This window comes from Styela clava, chromosome 5 (assembly GCF_964204865.1).
Source record: "Styela clava chromosome 5, kaStyClav1.hap1.2, whole genome shotgun sequence".
Taxonomy (NCBI): Eukaryota; Metazoa; Chordata; class Ascidiacea; order Stolidobranchia; family Styelidae; genus Styela; species Styela clava.
Window position 1 is genome coordinate 10,428,446 of NC_135254.1, and position 18,847 is coordinate 10,447,292.

The 18,847-nt window shown below is 33.6% G+C and overlaps 1 protein-coding gene across 1 annotated transcript; it reads left to right on the forward strand.

Moving 5' to 3' along the window:
- The first annotated feature begins 2,492 nt into the window (after window positions 1–2,492).
- LOC120344889 (complement factor B-like) lies at window positions 2,493–14,242 on the forward strand. Its single transcript, XM_078112739.1, has 21 exons — window positions 2,493–2,642; window positions 3,433–3,561; window positions 3,802–3,933; window positions 4,381–4,557; window positions 4,948–5,178; window positions 5,526–5,666; window positions 5,933–6,109; window positions 6,807–7,004; window positions 7,862–8,062; window positions 8,426–8,643; window positions 9,167–9,317; window positions 9,614–9,751; window positions 10,052–10,137; window positions 10,415–10,565; window positions 10,758–10,903; window positions 11,654–11,780; window positions 12,019–12,161; window positions 12,477–12,690; window positions 13,085–13,241; window positions 13,464–13,632; window positions 13,809–14,242. The coding sequence occupies exons 1-21, from the start codon at window positions 2,582–2,584 to the stop codon at window positions 13,986–13,988; spliced, it is 3,327 nt and encodes a 1,108-aa protein (XP_077968865.1). The 5' UTR covers window positions 2,493–2,581; the 3' UTR covers window positions 13,989–14,242.
- The last annotated feature ends 4,605 nt before the right edge of the window (window positions 14,243–18,847 follow it).

Sequence of the window (18,847 nt, forward strand, 5' to 3'; positions counted from 1 at the left end):
GTGGTAATCCCTATGATATCTTCAAAATTTTGACGGCGTGTAACTATCTATTTTTCTTTGCAATGGCAGATCATCTAGTGAAGCCCAGTCTAATTCTGCCTTTACTGTTAAGCATGGATATTTATTTCGTATAAACTCTTATATTGCAGTCTCATCATTGCATACTTGTAAAGGCTTGAACTACAAAAAATAATTTTGCTTCAGGCTTTGCTACCAAATACTGTAATGTTATCCACGGCCAGACAAATGATATTCTTGTAAATTTAAAGTGGAGATTATGTTGTTTTTCCCTCGGGCGCAAGTAGATGTTGAGATCGCACCAAATCTAAAGCCTGACATACAAGTAGAAAACATTTGACAATAATGATAAATTATCGAAATATATTCCAAATATAATCTAGTTATAAAAATGTAATATATTTAGACAAACAGTATTTAAATTGAAAAAAAATTACTTTGCTATGCCAACAAAGTGACCATTATGTAAGACACAGAATCAGCTTCTTTTGAACATGGTTGATTTTGTTCACAACCTTTAAAAATCGTAGCAAGCGGTAATTCATATCAGCGCAAAGTAATGGAATGATAACAGATTGATTGTATAAAAGACTAATGCTTTAGTTATACGAAACTGCAAACGATTACGATTATGTCACGAAAATTCAGTAAATTTACTGATTTATAATTAACCAAGTCTATGATGTCATGTTTCATACTAATATCGTTGGACCCGAAATTCGAGTGACGTGTACAATTATTTTTATATTTGACAAATTCTAGTTTCATTCAAAAATTGAAAAACAACACGGTGAAACATAAATATAAAAACTCGTGAAATTCAGAAAAACAAGTTTTACTAATAAAATTACGACGTCATAATATATACGGTACTGTCTTAGATCAGTAACCGAGATATTAAGCAGGCGCAGAGAATGAATGATGAGTTGACATTGACTAATGCTGGTACCAGCCTCATTTTTTTTTATATAAAATTTTCTTACTTTTGGCACATCATCGCTGAATCGAAAATCATAGATTTGCCGAGTAATGTACAATCCGACTGTACAGAATTTCATGAAGTTATAGTTACAACTAGCGGATACATCTGAAAGCATTAGCTAAAAACTACGTGTGTATGGACATTGGTCATGTGAACATTTATTCAATTGAAAATGAAATACCATAGAAGTCATTAGATATAAGTCTCTGTTCAGCCTAATTTTACTACTAAATGATAAATTGATGATGTATGTTGTTATTTGCATTCTTTGCTACAAAGTTACGAAAAAAAAAATTGAAGACATCGTAGAATGTAGACAAATAAAAATATATCTATTTGTCTTCTACTATCAGGTCCACTAACACATTGCCCACGTGAAAAGGTAAGAATCGCAATGACTTTGTTAATTCATTTTTCTTCATTAATCTGATATGCCGTCCATGCGCCTGCAAATACAATACAGAATTGAATGTATTAAATCAAAGGAAATGATTATTATTAGTTCCCAGTTCATGTCATGTGAGACCTTTGAATAATTCTACATATTGTTAGCCCTTTTGCCATTCTATTACTCTAATTGTCGCTTTACTTTTGAGACAAGGAATGTCTATTAGTGTCATGTGCTTATGTATATTATATTCTTATATCTCTACTATTGATTGGTAAAATATGTAAATTTGACTGTAAAGTATTAAAAAACAAACGTTCAATACATGAAAATAATGTACATTTCCTTTTTATGTTGCGAAACAAGACAGTGAATATTATTTATTGTTCATATAATTACAAGTTCATGCTTGTAAATAAGTCTAATAATTATGCTTTTACAAATGCTGCGATTATAGAATAAAACGATTAAATTTGCATTTTTTTTTTCGTAAAGAATGATAAATTATATCTTGATCATAAAAACAACGTTTGCATGAATACAGTTTGGCAGGTTTCAATATCATGATGTGAAACTTGATTGCTTTGAATATGACATTTTGCATTTCCTATGTTGCCACAATCAGTGAACATAACGTGACATGTAATCGATAGTTTATCTATGACATACTCTGATTTAGAAGTAAATTATTTCTAATGATATTATAGTGAAATTTAAGACATTTTAGAAAAAAAATATGTAGGTTGTAGTAGTGTCATATTATGCAAATTTGGGTGATATTTCCATTTAGTTAACAAACGTATGAATGTGACAGGCAAAGGTTGAAATCGGTTTACTTCAAAGTCAGTCAAGTTTCATAACGTATCCAATAACACGATTGATTACGGAAATCATATTATAATATATATAAAAGATATTATTATAATTTCGTTCAACCCCGACAAAGATGAGATACAATAATATGATTAAAATTCTCCAAACCAGAATGACCTTTCGTGCAATAAGTTAATGCTTTTTGTTTTTTCCAGAAATCGTCAAGCGTACCTCGCCTCAGGCCTAAAATAACGTCGAAGAATGTAGGTTAGTTCGGGACTTTTCGCTTACACCTTGACTACAAAGCTGCTGCTACACATAGACTACTATCAATCTGCAACTCGGAGATGAACTAACAAAATAGAGATCATAGGTGAAGTATGAAGATAGCTAAAACGTTGGAACCTGCTCTTTTGTTGTTCCTTTTTACTACAGTTTCAGGTAAGAGTGCTTACATAAAACTAGAGTTCCTAGGTTTTGAAATTCAATTTGCTGCGATTCTACGTTCACATCCGATATATATTCAGAATTTTGTGTTTAAAAATAAAAATCACTCAGTAATGCTGAAACTTCATTAAGAAAGGAATGCTGAAAATTTTGATCATTTATTTATACGTAATTATATGTATTTAATTTTAAAAATAGGCATCGAGAATATAATTGATGGGTTAATTCTGGCTGTGTATCGAAATAACTAATGTCCTATATTTCGTTTCAAAATCAAGTTCAATTTGATAAAGTCGTGAATTTAGTGCAATTATGTCCTCGCTTTACAGATTGAATTGCATATTTGGGGAGTTCCCTAAAATGAAAATATGATATCGTTTATCCCATACAAGTTCAGTATTCCTGATTAATTGAATATGCAAGTCTGCATTAAAAATCAGACTCGACTATAATAAATTATTTGGGAAGATGAAATCTATTTGACAATAGTTTATCTTTCTTTGGATTATATAATATTAATGGCTTAACTCAGATGTAAATTGCGCCCAGCTTGACTAAAAATTCAGCCAACAATATGGCGTGTTAGAATTGATTAAACTGATACTGATATTCATATTTTGAGACTTATTATACAAAACCGCGTAGGACAGGGTAGGACAGAGTTTGCTGCTAAAAGAACCTTCTACACAGCATTAAATAAAACACATTTATCAAGTTCCTGTTTATTCACCTGTAATACAAATATTAGTCTAAAAACAAGTCACGTGTTTCTATTTATCAACAGGTCGAACTTGCAAACGATTGTCAGAATTTGAATGCTTCTGGAGCGGCGAGTGCATACCAAATACTCTAAAATGTGATGGAAAACATGATTGCTTGCATGGGGAGGATGAAACTACTTGGTTTGCCGATTGTAAGATATTTATTTGCTTGCGTAACTCAAACATGACGAATATCTTCACGAAGCTTCATTTGTACATTTTTATACCGAAATATAATTATATATCTGACGCAATGCTGAAATTTATATAAACAGTTGGGTATAAATACAAGAAAAGAAAAGGAGGTTTTGTGAGATTTAACACAAACAACTCCGATAATAATCAATCTTAACAAAAATATACAAAAATTACCGTTACAAAATGTATTTTAGGTATCCTTTGTCCTGGGAAATTTCACTGCCATAAAGAACCCGGAAAATTGAGATGTATCAACATGAATTTCGTGTGCGACGGATTTCCGGATTGTACGTTCGGCGAAGACGAAACTTATGAATTCGCAAGATGTAAAAAAGACATTGTTTTATAAGTATTTTTAAAAGCTGTTAATAGGTGAATTTACAGTTCACGTTACTCACATTTTCACTAAAACCTTGTGTAGGAATGATATTGAATTGATGTTTTCGTTACGGGAATCAATAAAAAAAATAGGTAAAACTCTTTAAAAAAAATTCACGCTATAAAATTTTAATTTGATTACCTTTTTTTTACAAATCTGATTAAAACACAAAGCGCATCATTAGCGCGCTTTATACACTTTATCGATAGCTTCGAATATTGTACGCCATTTATTAGTCAAGTTAATATCAAAACGTGGGGACGACTGGAACAATGTTATATATACATAGTCGTATTAGGATACTTTTCAAGAAATCTGTGAATGCCATCGCGCTTAGTTAAAACACCACATGGTATTTACAAAATCATAGCATTCTGAACTGTTTCAACCCCAGGCAAGAATGCATGCAAACGTAACAAACTCGCTGCTGAAAGATCTGGGCGGCCCAACTGTAGAAAGTCATGCAGAAAAGACAAAGATTGCAAGTCAAAGGGTCGCAGAGGAAACTCCAATGCAGAACAGAAAGAATGTGTTTGTGATCATGAATGCGGGATGTCTTGTGTTAAAATAGGTGAGATATAGCATTCAAACAAGATTCAAAAGAGATTTAAATAAATATATATATATATATATATATACTTCAAACTTCTTTTAACCATCACATAGTGCTTCGAGTCATATAGGAAGGCAAGCAATATTCATACATTTTCCTAATACAATCTTTTATAGTCCTGTGTGATGTCCCAACTTCAGTTTTACACCAACAAGGTACATTTAAGATCTTGAGTGTCAACTCTGAAAATTTTTCCTCATCTGCAATACATTTATTTTTATTTCGACGAAATGCACAATAACTTAAAAATTGCAGGTATTGTTAACCAATTTGACTTAAAGTCGATATTGAACCAGTATTAACATTCTGCATATATTTACAATAAATTGTATTTGAAATATTAATTAGAAAGAACATGTCCTGCTCTCGGCAGAATCCCACATTTACGTTCCATCCGATATGTTCGACAAAATCGAGTGACGAACGAACTCGAAGATGCAACGGAACCATATAAGTATGATGTTCGAGCTTACTATACTTGCGAACCTGGATATCTTGCGATTCCTGACAATGTTAGATTTTGCCACGGAAGATCAAGAGAAGAAAATAAAACGTGGACGAGGGAGATTGTTTGCTCAAGTTGGTAGATCAATTGAAATAAAATAAACATATTGACATTTAACTGTCTTAGCTTAGATTAGCTCAGCTTGCTTCCAAGGCCAATGTTTTGAGCAAACACATTAAATTTGTCTCAGGATTTGCTACATGACATCAATGGCGTTGAAATCAAGCGTCATTAATAGAGATAACTCATCAAATATAAAGATCCAATTTCACCAGTTGAAGTGAAGTATTTTAAGATACACATCGCATGGTGTTGCAAGATTGTATGCTATTACTGAACTTTGGTCTCATTTTGGTTATTTGATTTAACCAAATAAAATTTATTTGCACATAAAAATGTGCAAATATTTATTTTTTACCAGAATCGTGTGCTGAAAGGAATCGGGGTCTAATCGATAAATACAATTTCAAATGTGGATTCCATTGTTATACCGATGAACACTGCAATTATGGAGAAGTCTGTACTTGCGACGGTGCTTGTGGGAGAAGTTGCGTAAACGCAGGTAAGATGAAAATGTACCACAAAAAGGGGGGCGTCGGAAGAGAAAGGATCGTTTTGAAAAATAGATTTGCAAACGATTTGAAGCTACGGATTGTTTTGTGGAATTGTCATTGCTCTTGTTGTTGATTAAATACAATTAGCTAATAAACCCTTTGTTTTCAACTTTAAAAAATGTCTTGAAAATACAATCATTTTTTATTTTTTCCACTTTTTTTCAATTACGGTATGTCCTTTGTGGAGAATTAATTACATTTTACTTTAAATCAGTTGTTGACTGCGGCGATGCTCCGATAGCAAAAGATGCAACGATTGAATATACAGGAAAAGGACTCGAGAGAGTTGCTCATTATATCTGCAATGAAGGAATGTATACGGCAAGAGGAGATGTTTCAAGAAAATGTACTGGAAGCGGAATATGGGATGGGGAACTCATAAAATGTGAACGTAAGATCATATACAAAATTCTTGGTACTCTCGAAGTATGTGAACTAAGATGACGGACACCGGAACGTAGTATGTGTACCAGGTTAGGGTTAGGCCATAATTATATTCCAATTTTCCTTATTTCTGTTCTATTGCGAGAGTCTAGCCAAATGACTCCCGTGGTATTTTTATATGAAATAATGGCCTAACCTGGTACACATACTACGGTCCGGTGTCCACCATCTTAATTCTCATATATACTACGGGAGTACCTAAAATTCTTGTTGATATATTGAAAAATGTGTAATCATGTCATAAAAATAAATCAAAACTTATAATCATGTTGTTAATCTTCTTCATTGTATTGTATATTTCCATGCGGATAGTACGATATTATATAATTCTATCTTCCAATCTATTCCTATTCTCAAATTCTAAACAAGCCATCTTGCTATTAAATCGTGCAAAAATCAATTTCATATTATATAACTTGGCTATTTTTTTAATTTTCAGAAATAGATTTTTTATTTATACCAATGACATTAATTTAATCACAGCTAATTTTTAATTTTTTTACATCCCTAATATCGAAGTCAGAATTAAAAATGAAGTATAAAATTTGTGGAAATCAATTCAGGTTTAATATTAGGTTATGATAATCAAAATATTCCTTCATTTGCAGGGAAAACGCGAGAAATCATTTTTTTTATCATTTCAGGTGTTACATGTGAAAACCCGATCCCAAGTATATATTCCATGGGTGGATGGGTACAAAATTATTCTCCAGCTCCTTATTATTACAACACTACACTCCAATTTTCCTGTGGAACCTACCGACGACTACTCGGATCAAAAATTAGAACTTGCATGGGCGACGGACGTTGGAGCGGAATTGATACTGTCTGTGATTATAAATGTAAGATACAAGAGTTAGTTCAATGAAATTATAAAATGAAATATTTTTTTATGTAAATTTTGTTTATAATATTTGAAATTTCGGTTATGACTATGTCTCGAATATTGATAAAAATAGACAAGAGGGCAATGCTCAAATACATGGCGTCCCAAAATAAATTGAAAATCGGTTTAATTGGGTTTCATTTATTTTGATACACCCTGTATAGACACGATGGCCAAAACGAAAAATTCTACAGACAATTTCCTCAAAAATCATATTTTGGACCCGTGGACCATCGTAACTTACTAATACCGGTGCCCGCACCTTGTGATTCATGCGTCTTGTGCCAACGTGAATTGAAATGCCAAATGATTCTACACACAACTGTAGTATTAATTAATCTGAAGTACCTCATCATTTACAGTACAGGTTACTTTCCGTACCTATCCACAGTGCGTCACCGATATAGAAAAACTTTCGACTTTCGCGTAGAAGATTGTGCAAAATCGAAGCGCAAGACTCCCGTCACGATTGGCAGATTAAAAACCGTATTTTCGTGAATAAAAAATAGTACATCGAAATTCGAGATGAAATGTCAGATTGTATGGGATTCAAGGAAAATAGAGTAAAAAATAAAAGCCTTCCAGCAAAAAATACAATCTTTGACCACTGGAAAGTAATGGGTCCAGTAGTTAATGAAAAAGCGATTTTTTCATACTGTAACAACAAGGAGAAAAAACTAAAAACAAAACATAATAACAAAACGATCCATAGGTCCATTTCGTGTCCAAATATTTTTATATTCTCCAAAACGTTCCTAATAACAATTGCCGTTGCCTTATAGCAAGCAATACATGTGTGCATATTATTCAAAGTTAGAGGACGGAAGAACCGTTGTCCACACCCCGGCATACCTATTGGTGGAAAGCTATTTCGTTTCGCTGGAGACGTTGAGTTCCCAGTCGGAAGAAAAGTTGAATTTAGTTGCAATGATGGGCTTGTAATGATCGGAGAAGCAAGTCAACAATGCTTGTTTTTCAAACAATGGAGTGGAGATGGAGCCCCACAGTGTGTTGGTAATAATTGTAATAACTAAATGACAATTTTTGTTTTTATGTTAATTACAACTATTCATGAATTTAAGGAAATTTATATATATACTTACCGAACGTCCTCATTTGAAATTGAATATTCAAAATATGAATTGAAAGACTGGAAATAATATAGACGGTTTGCTCTCCAAACAGACACTTGCTGAACACTGGTATGTAGGCTGCATAGCTATCGTTTTTCAAGACCGTCGTAGTCTTAATGCATCAATTAGCATGACCTAAACAATTTCTGTACCCGGATCGAGATGGTTTGTATGGGATCCGAACCTCAGATCTGTGAATTAGTAACAGTAGATGAAATAATTATAAGGTAATATTGAATTTCAGACCCAAAGTACAGCGATGCTCCCTCAGACGTCATCATCAAACTTTCCGAGAGTACGACATATATCAGACCACCACTGAATTTTGTACAAGGTGCGAGAGACGTGCGCATGAATTCCCAGGGTAAAATTGAGGTTTATTTTGTGATCGATCTATCGAGAAGCATAAAGGAAAAACAACTACGAAATTTAATTGATTTTGCCAAAGGACTCGTAAAAAGGGTATGATATAGAAAGATTTTAAACTTACTTAATTTTCGAAGTAAACGAATCATTAAAATTAAATTGATTATTGTATATCATGTTCAATAAATAATTATTGCACTTCACAAGCAAACTATTTTGGTTCTCTCGTAGTATGTGTATCAGGTTAGGGTTAGGCCATAATTTATTCCGATTTTTCTTATTTTAATTCATTTAAGAGTTCGGGACCGGCCTTGTTAGACAAGCGAATGAATATACATACCCTCTGCCCATAGGCTTCAGTTCTTTTACACAACTGGTTTTAAAGTATGCGAACAAAATTAGTTACCACCATATTGGTACACGTACTTCTGGAGCGCCTACTATTCTTTAAACAATAATATTTACTGAACAATATAATGAATTACTCCGAGTTGCATTTAAATCTATCAATTCCATCAATGAGTCACAATCGAAAATTGTTCATGTAAATATATTATATTAACTAAATTAAAAGATTGCGTGCCGTTAACATTTCTAGCAGAATAGCCTTATTTTTCAGCTCAGTCGCAATGACACATCAAATACTCGTATTCGATATGGAATCGTGGTGTTTGCTACAAAGCCATATGAAATGTTGAACGTGATGGAACTTCCGCCAAAGAAATCTGAAGATGTATTGGACATTTTAGAAGAAATAAAGATTGATTACCGTAAATCTCAAATTTGATTTTAGATAGCTCTTTTACCTTTGGTATAAAGTGATTAAAAAATGTTGATGTATTCACCACGTATTAACTAACATTCATATTGGATCTGCGTTCAAATGTCTGTGCAATGTTATTAAACTGCATGTTATTTTTCTACTACATTTTATTCTCAACAGGTATTAAAAACACCTATAAAGATTTTAAAATTAAACAATTAAAATTTTAAATCGTGAACATGTTTGAATGAATTTAATAGTGTGATACTATGAATATAAAAGTTAAGTTTTTAATTATTTCAGATAATATTCGTGAGATAACAAAAATAGGAACTGATATAGAATTGGCTCTGATTGACCTGAATAGAAAACAACTTGCGAATTCATATCAATTCGATGACGATAACATTATAAAACGTCATATATTCATCTTGACTGACGGTAAGTTTATATATGTAACTAGAAATTGGCTTATACCGAAGCTTATGAGCCGTAGTTCCAACATGACATTCAGAAATTCATATCTAAGATCACGATTGACAACTCGGTGCAGTGCGTATTCAATACCCTATATACGTATGTGACGGACGCCCAGCAAAAACCTTTTTCGTCAATAAGCTCTTCCCAAAATAAAATAAGCATGAGGAACACGCTTTGCAGTTGCGTAGATACATTATGTTATCGATACAGAGGAAATACTTAAAGATTCGAGTTTGTAATCTAGAACAAATTTTTCTAAAGGCGCTCATAATGCCGGTGGAAGTCCGAGCCTAGCAAGGAGACGAATCGAAGCGGAATATTCTACAAATCATACAAAACCACCTGAGGTAGATGGGATAAACGTGATTTAGTTTTGTAGTTAATACTAGCAAAAATTTTCCCAAAAATCTTCCACCTAATCATCAAGAATTTTTAGAATTAGTTTAGAATTTATTATTAGTAAATCACACAAAATGTGTACCTAATGGAATAATTCTGGGGCGCAACATTTAAATAAAGTAGCACATTTTTATTTAACAACTTCATTAAATGAAAACGCCAAGTCTTACAAATTTTATAATGCATTCTAATTTATCAGTTTGTAAGATTGTAAAAATATTTCAGTTTTACAGCATAACCTCATCTGCTCGAAATCAGGATTCTGAAGTTCGTCAAGAATTGAAAGAATTGGCTACAAATGAGAAAAACTTTATCTATGTAGAAGATTTTTATAAATTACACAAATACATTGACCAAGTAACTGATGTGAGAGAAGGTAACAGGAAAATTATTCCTAAACACTAAAGTAAAATATTCAATACAACGCACTGTTACTGAGCGACGTTTTTCAAAACCTTTATAGTTTATATATATATATATATATATATATATATATATATATATATATATATATATATATATATATATATATATATACCGGTATACCAAAAACTAGAAATATCATTAGATCACACACTATGTGGCCAAGCTGGTGAGGTTGGGAGTGTGCGGAAGATAATTCAGCGAGGACGTGTGATTGGTGGACAAAATGCAGTGGACCGAGCGTGGCCATGGCAAGCACTTATTACAAAATTTGATGAAGATTTGGAAGCAGTGAGTATATGTATAAGCACACGCTGCCTACTTAGATTTCAGCGTTATCGTCAAAAGTAAAGAATTCTCGCTTCCGGTATGATTCTGAATTTATAATCTAATAAAAGACTTAACAAACGTGCCAAACTATCATGAAAATAAGAATAAAGATTAAAACATCACTTTATATTATTTGAGAAAAAATGGTTTTATGCGATCGACGATAAATTACTCCTAGGTTGTCTAAAATTTAAAATGGTTACCGAAAACTTTTGAGATTTTTCCAAATTGATCTGAATCATTTTATCAGCAATTGTAGAACATATCAGGAATGATGGTATTGCATTTTCGTTCTTCCCATAGTATGTGTACCAGGTTAGGGTTAAGGCATTATTTATTCCGATTTTCCTTATTTCAGTTACATTACGAGTTTGTGGACTGTCTGTGTTAACCAATTGAATATATCCTCTGCCCACAGGTTTCAGTCCCTTAACACAACTTGATGTAAAGTAGGCGAACAAAATTGGTTACCTGCATATTGGTACACATACATCTGTCTTTTAGAAGAAATTTGACAGGCATTAACAAAATATTTTACCTATATGGTCAAGTAACTTTACGCATACCTTACTGACATATTTCATTCACACATTCCATTTTCCAATATGCGGTACAGTTTTACATTCCAGGAGAATTTCTCAAATCACTTTCCTGCAAAGTGTTTGACCGAGTTTCAAATGATAACGTAACTTTTCGATCTATTCACGACAGGCATTCAGTGATTTTCATTTAAAAGGAGGAGGAAGCTTAATCAACGGTCAATGGGTCTTGTCAGCAGCTCACGTATTTTGGGAATTCAGCGGACTCGAATGGGAAAAAGATATTGTCGTTACATTAGGTACGTGGTGTAATTTATTTATACCTACTTGACGCTCACGCACGGCACTTTGTGATACTAACTTATTGCAAAATGATGAGTATTCGAGGCGTTCATTTTCACATCTCCTAGCATCAATGCTATAAGTATATTACTGAAATATAATTTAATAAAATGATCTATGTACTTAAATAATATTTATAATAGCAGAAACAGACAAAAGTACTTGACTATATCTATATTCTATACTATCTTCAAGGTATAACTCGGCGTCCGCACAATTTTAACGGGCTACAGGGCTCAGCGAAACTATTTCAACCCGATAAAATAATTCTCCACGATGAATATCAGAAATACAGAGGCAGACTCTATCCAGCAAGTTTTCAAAACGATGCTGCTCTGGTAAGCAAGTCATTACGTTGGCCCTATCTTTAAATAGGAGGATTCCAAAAACTGAATGGACGATTTATATAACACATTCCGTTCGGGTGATCCATGAAATTTTTGTAGCGTCATAACTACAAAATGTATTCTGAGCATTGGACATTGAAATTTTACAAAAACCCATAATAATCTCTTTGTATCGCCGTGATTTTGACTTACAAGAAAGTATATCATTCAATCGAGCTACACCCACACCGACAGTATTTGTAGTTAAATTTTTTATTGCATATTGCGTCAATTAGAAACAATATATATATGCTATTTTACTTTCAGATCAAACTGGGCGGAGAATATCTTGTAGTTGGAGGAAGAATATTGATGCCAATATCTTTTCCCGGTTTTGTTGAGTTAACGCCTTATATTAAGCCCGTTTGTTTACCATGCAGTTCTGATAGTTGTGTAAGTCAGGTTCTGATGAAAGAAGATAGTGAAGGAGAAATTTTAATAAAAGGAAGCGAAACAGACGAGGAAAAATGTGAAATTGAATGTAAGTGCTACTGCCACTACTTCATATTCCTTCGTTCTGACTAATATATTTAGTATGTTTTTTGCGTACACACAGAACTTTAAAATTGTCAAATTTTGTTGTATTAGCTTTGATTTCGTTAGTGCGAAATTTGTATTTGACAAAATGAAGTCATGGAAGTAGATTCGAAAGTTAGTATTCAAATCTACACGTTGCTGGCCAGGTTGCGGCATATCCAAACGCCTCAAACTCGGATAACATACAATAATATCGTTTGTAGCACAGTTTTTTATTTTTAACGCGATATCCCTTAGTGATAGGACTCTCAGAATATAAGCTTAGATAGAGCTCAGTTTCATGAATAGAAACGTCATATTTTATGTTATCTAGCCAGACCTGATTTCACTATTTATAGGCGATTTTTTGATGGGTAAACGTTCACCTTCGGATGTTATAGCAGTGGCAATTACGGGCTTCGGGCACAACCAGACGCGGAGACATAATGACAACGATTATTTAACACCAAGTCGAAACTTACAACAAGCAGTTCTACGAGTTTCAGACAGGCAATTGTATGCTAAAAATAAGTATAATTCTGAATAATGTTTTTGTAAACTCTCCTGGGATGTTCTCGATCTTTGTGCTTAGATCTCGCAAAATATCACACTTGGATTGACACATAAATTTGGAGCAATATAAATTTAAACTCAAACCTTATTTAACTGTTAACTATCTATTCATTTAATATCATATTATAGGACTTCACGATAGTAAGTACCTTAATTTTTTCGCAGATGCCAAGACGCTGTAGAGATTATCAACAAGCACCGGAAAGAGGACGATAATTGGCTTTTTGAACATATTTTCACAGATGAAATGTTTTGTGCTACGGGTCCTGATCAATTTGGTGGCCCAACCGTCGATGCATGCCAGGGAGACAGCGGAGGGCCAATTATCAGAGAAGTAAGTAAAAACAATGCTACGACATTTCCTTTTCTTTGTGGAAGTAATTGAATATGGCGCCTATATATCTATTTTCAGTTTATGTTGTTTAAACTTGTATGTAACAAAAAATATATATATAAACTTACTTTTAATTTGATTCAATTTTGAAATACAAAAAGTATAAACTTTCTTAGGTTCACGATGATGCCACAAAGGAGAATTGTTACGTTCAAGTTGGAATTGTTAGTTGGGGTTATGGATGTGGACAATTTTATGTTAAAGATCATGTACGACATAACTATCCTGGTTTTTATACTGATGTTGCATCCATCATGAAATGGATAAAGAAAACAACAAAAGCGTATAATGTTTAGGAACAATCCAAAATAAAAATCCAAGTCTTATTTTTCATCTATAGAAAGTTCTTTAATTCAGTACAGAAATTTGCAATCGGGGTTCCGCCAATACAGTTCAGGGGGGCGCAAGTTGGTTCTGTCGAAGTATGTGAACCAAGACGGCGGACACCGGAACGTAGTGCGTGTACCAGGTTAGGCCATAATTTTATTCCAATTTTCCTTATTTTAGTTCTATTACGAGTTCGGGGACTAGCCAAGTGACTTCCGCAGTATTTGTATCTGAAATTATGGCCTAACCCTACCCTGGTACGCTACGTTCCGGTGCCCGCCATCTTGGTTCACATACTTCGGGAGTACCCGTTTCCATTCGAATCTGAGAGTCTATATTAACATACAGGGTGTCCAAAAAGTTTCGCCCAATGTATGAATTCTTCTTAAATACAAACACTTGATAGAATTGCCATCATAATCAAACTTGCTACACTTTAGAAGTACTTGTATTCCGTCAGTATTAGGTTTTCTTTTATATACGTATTCTAAACAATTCAGACGTTAAACGACAATTAATATTTCTTTGGGGTTTCGCTCCACCAAAAAGGTTGAAGCCAATGATTTAGTGACATTTTTTCAACACAAATGAATTATTTTGATTATTTTTATTTATAACTGTTTGGTTGATGTGATTTTACTATACTTTTTTGGTATTATTTTTACTTCCTAATGCTTGATGCCGTTTCTATAACGACAGCAAAAGTTCACGGTACGCTTACCGAAGACAATAAGCTAAGTAAGATCTTGAAAACTTCACAGAGGGACTCGTTTCTAAAACTTTTCTCAGGTCGCTTCCCTAAGGCCATTTCTCATGGGTCATTTTCATCAAGCATTAAGCCCTGAAGCTGCACTCGTGATTTTTTAAAAGCGTATGCTAGAGTTCTATTCAGCTTTACAACTTTATAAATCACTTCTCTAATAATATTTTTTCTATGCGAGCTAATGCCTAAAAATTTATTAATATCAACCTAGAAATTGAAAGTTTTTGTGTCTGGTAGAACGTTAAGGAATGATTATACCTATGCAGCAAATGTTACTTTTTTTCGCGATAATACGCGTAGCAAGACGTATATAAGCCAATAGGCGTCATTACAATAAAATTCGCTATTCATTCCACGTTCTAATTCATATTCTTACCACCCCCTCTCCAAGCACGGTTCAGTAAAAAAAATCATGTTTTTCTAAACAGTACAAGGCAAAGAATAGCAAGAATAGATGACTAAAAATACAGGCCAAGACAAAACAAATTCATTTGAACGGAGTTCTCTACTGTCGTTTTATAACTAGGTTAGAATTGATTCATACAGCTTTTCAAAGATCTGGCACGTCATTTCCAAATCGATGCTTTTTATATATATAACTCTCACTTTGCGTCTCGACTAAAACGTTTTTTCTCTACTGACGACGGCATAATATATAGCGCAATGGAAAGCTGAGAGCAAAATCAGGAATTGGACGGCAAAGGATGAGTACTCCATGCGGCGCACCGGCTGAAAAAGTCTTTGTTTTCACAGTATTCCTATGTAGCCCGTATATCGTCCTGTTGCTGAAGAAACTTAAAATAATGGCAAAAACAGATATAGATCCAATATAATATTCAAATAATATTGTGACTCAGTATGAAAATATCAATACCGAGAAGCTAATAATGGTTAATTTATTATGGAATTTAAATAATTATTTCGCATTGGGCGCCAGACATTGGGTTACTAAAATGAGAGCAGTAGGAGAAAAGGTAATTTTATATTATTCATCTCCCCCAATATTTTCTTATGCAAGTAATACTTTCTAAATTTTTGACATCTTGTAGATTTGGGAAAACAGATCTTTATAAAACGATATTCTAACGGTGTAACGATTAACGGTTAAACCGTCTTGGCAGTCAAATACTAGCCATTGTCCAAAAATTAGAAGCAACGAAGAATAGAATTCTTTTTCGTAGCTCCAATAGCAAGAAACACATTAATATTCTCATTTTAAAATGATTATGTGGCTAAGTGACGTATATTGCCCATTCTCTACAAATACACATAGAGTTTGCAGAAGAAACTGGGCTCTGTTTCAGAGTGGACGCTGTCAGATAGCAGAAGCTATGCGGCTGTGTGCCTTCGTTTGCGTTTTTATGTCTAACGCATATTCGATGTAACGAGTGGTTCCATCATCTTAGCACCCTCGTACATTTATTTTCATCTGTAAATTGCACTCAGTACATTTGTACCTGTATATATTTGCATCAACATACATTTGCTTTACATTTTTAATTATATTTCACTTGTCTTTTTATATACTACTTTGACATCCCTCTGCAAGCAAAAAATTGTTGATTATTATGCTGAAATAATGCTTGTTAGGTCCTATTACCTATTTTTTCCCCCTCCTAATCTAGACAAATCAAAGCAGATCATGTTTGTTACATCTTCAATGCGTACCTATGCCATGAAATGAAGCATTTCTGATAATTCATCACATATGCGTATAAATTATTTAAATTCTTTCAGTAACCTCTGGAATCTCTTCGGATTTTGAAATCCATAAATAAATAAAAATGATTTACTCTAGCATTCCCCTCCCCAATTTTTTTTCTTCCATTTTGAGAATATAATTTTAAATTCTAGAATGTTCCTCCCCAATATTTTAGTCATCTGAAACTGTGGATCTTAAACATGATAACTTGAAGGGGGGGAGTTGACTTTGATGACCGTCTGGTCGTATCACTCCCTCCTGTCTATACCAAACTAATTTATTTCTTATTGTTATTCTTATTATTATTACGATGACTGTTATTTTTGGTTGACGAAAAAATAAATCTCTCTCTCTCTCTCTCTTGCTCAGGCAGATTTTAGCACCCACATATGAATCGCACTCATGAATATTTGTAACAATGGATTTTTGGACTCACATACACTTGAACCTACGTACATTAGTACCTACATACATTTGCACCCGCGTACATTTACTTTCAAGTATATTTGCACCAGCGTACATTTGCACCTATGAACATTTGCTGAACAAAATTATTTGTAAATGCATGGTTTGATATGCACTTTAAAACTCTTCCAACTGAAGCTTTCTGAAAGTACAGAAGTTACAATAGAATTCAATTTAAATCTTGAGCGACTGACGCTTTTTACCAGTATTACAATTGGCAACTTTGACGACTGGCGTTTTTTAGCAGTTTTAAGTTACTGTGAAATGCAATTTTAAACATTTACCAACTGACGCTTTACAACAGTATCTAAGTTCTCGAACAGTATCGAAGTCAGTACCTGCATGGACACCCAAAATGATTGACTGCCAACAAATATAAGGGCTTGTCAAACACAACCTACAAATTTTGGTATATTAAATTTGTATCACAAAAAAACTATTCTGAGATAAAATACAGCAAGTTGGAACAATTCTAACATTGATTACAATAGCAGTATTGAACATAAAACAGTGCTCATTATATATATTAGTATGATTATCCTCGTAAAATTAGCATATTTAATGAAGATTAAAAATAAATTTGATCAATGGAGGCCCAATTATGAGCAATATTTTTCATAGTGACAATACTATCGACAGCATATTACAAAAAATGCCTCATTTTTTGTGCTAAACGCATTAGATCTTTATAGCCAATTTGGGGAATTAGAATGGACATTCAGAAGAATGACCTCCAACGAAAACAGAGGCTTGTCAAACACACCCTAGAAATTTTGGTACATCTGAATTTGAAGAAAAAATGTTTTTTTGTGTGTCAAACGAAATTATTTCAGGAAATTTTGGAATAGTAGGCCTACTTCAGCTATTTAGCATGTATATTCGAAACGAATACCTACCATCAAATGGAGGCTTGTCAAACATGCTACAAGCTTTGGTGTGCTTTAATTAGTTTGTTATAATATTTCTGATTTAATAAATAGAAGGCACCGACATCCAATTGTAATTGAATTTAAATTTATGTAATTTAAGGTGTTTTCCTTAAAATTCCCAGCCCTAGTGGTGTCTTCCTTAAAATTCCCAGCCCTAGTGGTGTTAGAAGACCTCTGGGAAGCTAGCTGCATCCCCAGTTCAGTGGCGGCATCTGCATCTTTTTATCCCTTTTCTCTCGCACTTCTCTCGAATTATTAAACTCATGCTTCGTGTAGGCCGTAGGGCAGTGAGTTGATTTGGAGGCGCGGTTTCATTTCCACTCAGCAATAAAATATTTCTGTGAAAAGAATACAGAGAAATCATATATTATATATTTATTTAACACTAATGAAGCATAACGTAAGCATAAGCAATGGTAACGTGACACCGAAGTTATCATTTTGCTAAATACCTATATACAGTTAGGATGCGACAATCGCTGCTACCAGAACAGGTGAATCTAATGAACGATAAAGAAGATGACAAAAATGGTACTGGAGGAAATTCAGCTAATATATCTGGAGCCACAATGACGTCAGACGAACATGGCAATTTCCTAAGCCCAGCAGCATGTTATACCGGTTAGGAGGGTACCTGTATGATTTTATTATATTACGGTGAAGATAAAATCATCAATATTGTAAGAATAGTCAAAAGAATTTCAACAACAATTTGGAGATATATCAGTTTTTCGGTGAATTTTGGTATTCTTACGCAAAACTGACGTGAACGGAGATAGAGATTCGGTGATATTCTAAGAATCTAAGCCCAGCGACAGATTGGTCCGGTCGAGAGGGGGGAGACGATTTTATTATTTCAACTTGAAAATATTGACGCATTTCTGAGTTTTGTTGAAATTCCTTTGACCTTGCATACAGCCCCCTCCTGACCGGAACAACCTGCTCATTGCGTTCGCTGGCCTTTGAAAC

Coding starts and splice junctions, on each gene's coding strand:
- LOC120344889 (XM_078112739.1), top strand. CDS start 2,582: ATGAAGATAGCTAAAACGTTGGAACCTGCTCTTTTGTTGTTCCTTTTT. Junction 9,318..9,613: donor AGAAATAAAGATTGATTACC/GTAAATCTCAAA, acceptor TAATTATTTCAG/ATAATATTCGTGAGATAACA. Junction 13,242..13,463: donor CGAGTTTCAGACAGGCAATT/GTATGCTAAAAA, acceptor ATTTTTTCGCAG/ATGCCAAGACGCTGTAGAGA.